Source organism: Etheostoma cragini, chromosome 9, assembly GCF_013103735.1.
Source record: "Etheostoma cragini isolate CJK2018 chromosome 9, CSU_Ecrag_1.0, whole genome shotgun sequence".
In the NCBI taxonomy this organism is placed as follows: domain Eukaryota; kingdom Metazoa; phylum Chordata; class Actinopteri; order Perciformes; family Percidae; genus Etheostoma; species Etheostoma cragini.
Window position 1 is genome coordinate 18,894,286 of NC_048415.1, and position 7,598 is coordinate 18,901,883.

Genomic DNA, 7,598 nt, shown 5'->3' on the forward strand with positions numbered 1-7,598 from the left:
GGTGGTGGTATTTAATGCAGATCAGGCTGCACTAACTTTGCCTTTTACGCAGGGGGATGTGAGCTGCAGCTGCTTTTAATCCGTGCGAGCATTTGAGTAGGACACCAGATTGTTTGTGTCGTCCGTTGAAAAAGAGCTGGCACAAGTGTGTGTTCAAAGGGAGGAGGGGGAGCGCAGCTTATGATCCATCTGTCCCTGTTTCCCTACAGCTCAACGCGGTGGCAGAGAGTGAGGGGAGGCAGAGAGTGAGGGGAGATGGGGACAAACTACAAGTCCTTTGGTACCGCTTTAATTAAAACACATGAGTTGAACCTTTTATTTCTGGCACAGACGATAACAAGCCCATCGCAACACACAACTCCACATAGGCGGGGAACACACCCCCACACACACAGGTTTGTGGTACTATCTTTGTGGGGTCTTGTCATTGACATAATGCATTCCCTAGCCCCTTACCCTAACCTTAACCATCACAACTAAATGCCTTACCTTAACCCTAACCATAAACTAATTCTAACCCTAAACCTAAACCCATGTCTTAACCCTCAAACAGCCCTTTAAAGTTGTGGGGTCCCGCATTTTGGCCCCACAAAGCTGTCAGAACCTCACAAGTATACTGAGCCCCCAGTTTTAGTACCCCACAAATATAGTGATTTGCGCGCACACACACAATTAAAGACTGATTTAGTCATCGGCCAATTATTCGCCCGAGCCTTGTCTTGCATCGTTCTTGTGCAGCGCTGTGAGGCCTTTCACTACAGGCAGGTCGTTAGTCACTGTGTGCCGGGACCGCCATGAGTGGAGAATCAGTGACTGAATGAGACAGGCTATTCTTCTCTTACAGCTTAGAGCACATATTGACTGTAAAACAACACAGATATGGGATGAAACTTACTTTTCGAAAAGCAAAGGAGTCAGGTTAATTACCAATTTCAGATGATGATTTATTAACTTCTTATTCTTTTCAATTCTTGGAGAAAAAAAAAAGACAAAATCTTCCAAAACTACAAATTAGTCAGTATAATAAACAATGGATAACAATGTGGGATGACAAAGATGATACCCACAGACACAGATGTGTGTTACACCAGTAATCCAAACATTTGAATAAAAGACATTTTTCATTTATCTGCTTGAAGCTTCTTTATCGTTGTTCTTTAATCACCCCGCCCCCGAAAAAAACATATCCAAACTCACGCTTTGATGTATTGCTTAGTTGTACTCATTAACAAATGATAAATTACAAACAGTTTGAAAAAAAACTAAACAAAAACACCAACTCCCTAAACTTGGTAACTGATAATGTTCCAACTCTGCTGCTGCATATTGGAAAACAATTAGTTATTATTATTACATATTTCATTTGTATGCAAATGTACTGTGTAGTGGAAAAAGATCAGCCCAACCACATAGATAAATAAAAAAGTTAAAAGAACTTGAAATTAACATTTTTTGCCTTTGGTCAAAAAGATAACATAATCAGCAGGTACGCTGGGAAAAGCTCTAAAAAAACAAAAATAAAAAGTTACACTTTGGTTTATACATACACATTCTTGCAAGTCAACTCAGTTAGGAAACACTTTATTCCTTTTCATTTTAAGCCATATATTCAAATTTTGGCTTTGAACTTCTGTTGCTTAGTGAGTGTTGCACCTTTAAGATGGACGCTTTACACTCGCACCTTATGTCTGCTTGTAAATCAGCAGATAGAGTGCAATGAATCTAAAGTAGGCAGTAAAAAGGAAGGGATTACACTTGATCTTATAAGTCAACCCAACATGACTTGAACAGGACAGCCAGGTGATAGAATCTCAAACCAGGTCTTTTTGTATACTGATAACAATGAGAGAAATAGAGGGCCTTTGCAGGAAAACGGGACAATTTACTGTATATTGGTTAGTGATATTTCCTTAAATAATCAGCGCAAAAGAACAATCAAGAGGGCAATACATGTTTTGTTACAAAAATCACACCAGCAGTTAGAAAATGTACTGTACCACTCTTATAGTTAATTTTGTTTGTAAAATCAAGTGTTACCAAGAGGTTATGCCTAAAATAGGCACACATAATAGATGGTTATTAGATGTATGCAAACAGCCACCTAGACAGCTGTTACAGGCAGTTGTTGTAAAGACTGTAAACCAGAGAGGAAAGAGATTGGAAGTGGGATATTCTTCTTCCCGTGCACTCAGCCCGTTTGCTTTCTATTACTACCAGTATAGTAACAGAACACAGAATAGTAATAACGGTTATCAATAAATGTGCCAAAAATGTTGTGGGATTTCTAGTGCTCAAGTCTGTTTCTCAGAAGAGCTTCTTACCGCGCTCTTTGCTTACGCTGTAGAAGCTTTACGCCAAATAAAGAGCCGTGCTGCTTCCATTTGTTTTTGGGACATAACATCTGTTCCTGTGCTTATCTGTATAGTAGGGGGAATGATTTTGATTCATCAGAATGTGAAGATCATCAATCATTAATAAGAAAATTGACTCAAATGGACAAACTGCCTCTCAAGATAGAGTGCAAATGAGTAAGATGGGTGACACACAGCATTAAAGAGATTTAAAAAAAAAACTAAAGCCGAGGCCTGTTTAATTTTAGTGTGTAGATGCTTCTCTGTTCTAGACACTGATGGAAACAGGAACTTCACTGACAACTGTGACCTACTGGTGTGAGACAAGACAAGACTAGAACAAAACTCTCCACTTAATGAAGAAGCTGCAGGTATTTTCTTTCTGAGACTCTTGAACTTTGAAACAGCCAATCCCACTGCATTACTGGGAGGCAGATGTGGTGCCGAGGAGAAAAGGTTTATGGCTCACCAAACTCGTCAGTTTTGGGATCCTAGTTTCGTTTGGTTCTAAATTGAAGATTAAAAAGACCCCACACACTGGAGGAATGAGTTTTCAGAAGACTTTGCTCAAAGGATTTGAGGAGATTGAGCTGACTGAATAAACAAAAACAACAAACCAATGTGGAACCCTAATGTCTAAAAGAGGGTTACCTGAGCAACATTAAAGATGCAATATTCAATTTCATCACTATGCATGTGTGTATCAAATACATACACATGGTAATAGGATATTAGAAAACACTGTTAAACAGGGATATGCACAGGTTATTGTTGCCTGGGCAACTGCCCATTTGCCCTGATTGGCTGAGCTGCCCCTCTGGTGGAAGAGCCTATATAAACTTTTCTTTCTTTTTTTTACCGTTGTGGCTGCATTAATACTATAACACGCTGATAATTACTAAAGATAAATCAAATGAAATCGCTAGATCATCCAATCTTGCCCTCAGCGATGCCCCCAGTTACGAGGCTTTGTGTTGTCCTCCTGGGTTAAAAAACGGACAAAGATTTCACTTTTTTGCAGACTTTTTTTTTAGTTTTCACTAACACCATCTTACAGTACGTTTTGGAATTCACGGTCAATAACCCTCATTTAAATATAAGTGTACCTAATATTTGAGTTAAAAAAGCAGAAATTAAGAAATATTTTGACTAATGGTTAAGATCAGAGTAACGAAGAGATGAGTTTCATCAGAAATGAAAGTGATCAATTGTATTTGCTAAGAGCGTGGAATGGAATGCAATCCATCTTTTGTGGTAATTTGGTTAAAAAGAAACCCATATTTCAGATATGACATAAGACATGTTTTAAAGGGGTCAAATTTGACCCGGGGACAACAAGAGGGTTATATTCTCACACACATGGAGCAGCGAAAATGAAAGAGTGAAATCCAAGCCCCTCTGCCTTCACAGGAGTTTCTAAAGTTATGAAGATGATGACAAATGCCCTGTGAATGGTAAGCAAAACAATCCACTTGAGTTTTGAATAACGTGCAGCTTCAGCTTGTGGTGTTTCCATCACGACGCACAGCGTTTTCTTATATTAAAGTAAAATGCAGTTTACCAACCGAAGCTGATGACAGCCTATGTTGCAGCGGCAGGCTAACGTAGCCTACGTTCCATCCGTTCAAGTAGTGTGCGCTCTGTGGAGAAGAGAGAGGCTCAGGGATAGGATGGTTTAGGCTCTTGAATCATGCTAGGTTATAGCCTACGTTGTAGTGATTCTGACAATCAGATGTGACGTTGAAAGTGAAAGTCGCATTATTCTGCTACTAGAAGATAAATTAATGTACCAATTGGTTGTTGTAATAAACTCTCTAAGATCTGCAACTTTGCAAAGCTGGATTAAAACTGCCAGCAGGCCAGCTGCCAGAGAAGCATCTGATAATGTCTAGCAACCAGCCTACACTCTTCTTTTAATTGGTTTAATTTAACTTGGTCTATTTTATCAGAAGCGTTTTCTTTAAGTTGGAGCTTAAGTCTCTCTCCCTTTCCTCTCTAAATTTTTTGCCTTTGGGACGCGTTCCAATGTCTTACTTTTTAGTTGATCACAAAAAAAGTTGGAGTAGGGTAATAACTCATTAAAACAAACGTTTCGTTTAAAATTTAAATGCACAGTAATTTGTGTATGTGCCGTGTATGGCATTGTGAATGAGTTATTTTATATTTATACCAAAGGTTCCCGTTTACAGAGTATTTAAGAACCTGGGGATTGAGTAAAATACTCTTAGTAGCTGTAGTCATGTTGTAATTGTTCTTTAGAATATATACACCACCCGTCCAAAGTTTGGGGACACTTAGAAATTTCAGCAAAAGGCAGAAAAGTCTCTTTAACATTATTTTTGGTATTTTTCTACTTTATTAGTGAAAGTGGATGGACAGGAAAGGGGGCAAAAGATGGGGGATGGCAAAGGGCCGCTGCAGGACTCAGGGACAACGCTCTTACTGGGTGAGCTAGAGGCCGCCGCGGCGGACACGACTCTTAAACTGAGCTCAAATGGAAACACTGCGCTGCAACAACTGTCTTTTGGTTTAATTAAAGGTATTGCAGGTTGGAATCAAACAGGCGGCCTCCTGCGGTACAGACTGAGCCTTTGTACGTGGGGTGCATGCGCAAGCAGGTGAGCTACCAGGGCGCCCCAAAGGGACTCATGTTTAAGGATTCGGTTATTCTAGGTTGGGCCTATTGAAAAAAGTATCCAAAATTAAAAACCCAATCCCTCCCCAACAAACCAGTAGTCACTTATTCAGGTCCAGCCCTATGTGAGGCGCAACAACAATGTGTGAATGGAAACACTTTTGATTGCATTAAACTGTACACAAGTTGTCAAGAGAAACCTTCCAGAACTTAAGTTACAAACCTGTTTGCTATTCTGATAATTAGAAAACTAAAATATTTCCTAACACGTGTCACGAGCACTTTTGAGAGTCTTCTTTAGTGTTCCCCATTCTCCACCATTTCCATTTAACTATCCCATTAAAGTTACACACAAACTATGAGTAGGCTGGAAAATGTTCAAGTGGACCCCAATGTTATTGATCTACATGATTACTTATAAGTTTGTTGTTCTGTTAATTCTCATTTAATCATTTAAAGTATTTTTTCCTGTGGACACTGTCCCCGTTATTGCACAGTATCCGAATATATTTGCTGCCACGTAACATGTGGCAGCTGTACTGTTAAAAGGAACTGCTAAAACAAAAACAAAAAACAGTCGAAAAATGCAGTTTGTGAAGACTTTCACACTCACGCACTTCTGGTGTTTATGAACACACTTGTTTTCTCCTTGTCGCATCAAACCATGGTCCATTAAAGGCGTACTGTGCCCCGGAAACAGAGCACTCCAGTATGTGAAGCATTAAAACCCCCGGAAGCCGTGGTAAGTGGAGGGAGATGACTCGGACACATCTCCAACTTGGACACAGAAAAATGGTAATGACCACGTTGATGAGGATCCTGGTGGGGACGGTCAGGCGTGCTGTACTGCCAACTCCTGTCCTATGAAGCGGCGGAGGCGCTCCAGATACTGGCTGTACAATTCAATGTCGTTGTGTCCCGCTCCCTCCACCCAGAGAGGCTCCACAGCCTTGGGGCAGCGCTCGAACAGGGCCAGGCCGTGGGAGAAGTCAATGACCTCGTCCTCTGTCCCGTGGATGATCAGCACTGGGGATGTGATTTTGGACACTTTCTCAATGCTAAGAGATGAAAAAGGGGGAATGGGAAAAGAAGAAGAGGTCAGATCTTTGTATGCAAGAGCTCTGAAAGCAGATTGCACAGGTCAGGTCAATGGTAGTCTCGACGACATTCCACATCCACGATTGTTCAGATGCACCGGAAATTTCCTCTTTTTTGGTCAGGTGTCAGTCTCCTTACAGTTTCTTTGTGTTGGTAATCTAAGAGTGTTTCTAAATCTAAAGAGATTTTCGTTGTGACTAACAGGGTTAGCATTGCGGTGTTAGCCACGGTTAGCCAGGAGCAGTCTGGATCACTTTACTGGCAAAGTCTCAATTGTTTTTGCAAGTAACCAACTCAGCTACTCTAGCTATATAATTCAATGTGAGTACACAAATGTGGAAATGACATTAAATGCCTGTCCTTTGTAGCCATGATAAATTAGCCTGAAGCTAATGCTTAGCTACCTGTTCAGGAGGAAATTAGCCAACTCGGCGTGTTTTTGGACTCTAAGATGAAACACTGTTGTATCTTATAAAAACATGCCTGAAAGTCCGGAATGTGTCTAGTTGCTGCACTATGACCATGCAGAGCTCTTTATTATGTGGTTCTATGCTCTATCGCACATGTTTTGTGTGTCTTGTTATGACAATTTGATATTTTTCAAATATTTTAATAAAGAAGTTCACATTTCAAGTGAAAGTACATGGAATCTTAGAATGTTTTTTACCGTGGTATCAACATCGGCATCGAGAATAGTGTTATTTTACTGGTATTGGGACCGACTACTGAATTTTTGGTATTGCGTAACCCGTAGAAGAAATGACAATAAACCAGAGCACGTTTTTCTCCCATCCCGGAATGCTCGCAGCGCTGTGGAGGAAGGTCTGACAATGCGAGACTAGGTTAATGGTGACGTACAATTGAACTCCTAAACCACTGGCTCTGTGGATCAGGTCACATAAAAGTGAAAAGCACAAAAGCGGTGGGTCAGTTTGCTGGTCTGAAGAAAAGTCTGTCAAATATGTAGTTTATTAAACAATATCTTAATGGATGGGCAAAGCTTCATTTTTGTCAGGAATGCTAAAGTAAATTGTTAGGCTATAAATCATATATTTTGGTTTATAACAAACGGGATATTTTAAATGTTATTTCTTGTCGACCGACTGTAAAATAATCATCTTATTGCCTGGGTGCAGATCATTTACACATTTTATCATTTAAGTCAAACATACAAGTCTGACCCATCTGTCTCTTTAGTACACTTCTGACCGTTGAGTCTTGGGATTTATAGATTTGAATAGATAAAAATGAACATATTTATTGCCAAATGAGATGTGTAAAATAGATGATAGAACTACTTCTGAAAAAAGAATAAGATTTCAATGGTAATTGTAATAAAGTTTAAAGTCCTCGCATGGAAAACAGATATCGTTTACATAGAAAACAGTAGAAAAGGCTACAGACAGACACACACAGAGGAAGGAGGGATGCCAGCTGCCTGCTCTGAATCTGAACAACAAGCGAACACTGGAGCCTTTCTCAGCCCTCCACACACACACACACACACACACACA

At 40.1% G+C, this 7,598-nt stretch overlaps 1 protein-coding gene and 1 long non-coding RNA gene across 3 annotated transcripts in view; both read right to left on the reverse strand.

Moving 5' to 3' along the window:
* Positions 1 to 919: 919 nt before the first annotated feature.
* On the reverse strand, positions 920 to 3,899 carry LOC117950972. Its single transcript, XR_004658014.1, has 2 exons — positions 3,363 to 3,899; positions 920 to 3,330 (listed from the first exon to the last, which is right to left on the reverse strand). It is a non-coding gene; the product is annotated as an uncharacterized LOC117950972 (long non-coding RNA).
* Positions 3,900 to 5,454: 1,555 nt separating this feature from the next.
* Positions 5,455 to 7,598, reverse strand: part of abhd17ab (abhydrolase domain containing 17A, depalmitoylase b) — an 8,410-nt gene continuing 6,266 nt past the window's right edge. For both annotated transcript variants that reach the window (XM_034882427.1, XM_034882426.1), the window contains exon 5: positions 5,455 to 6,044. In XM_034882427.1, coding sequence (XP_034738318.1) covers positions 5,819 to 6,044 — 226 coding nt within the window. In that variant the 3' untranslated portion in view covers positions 5,455 to 5,818. The remainder of the gene's footprint in view (positions 6,045 to 7,598) is intronic.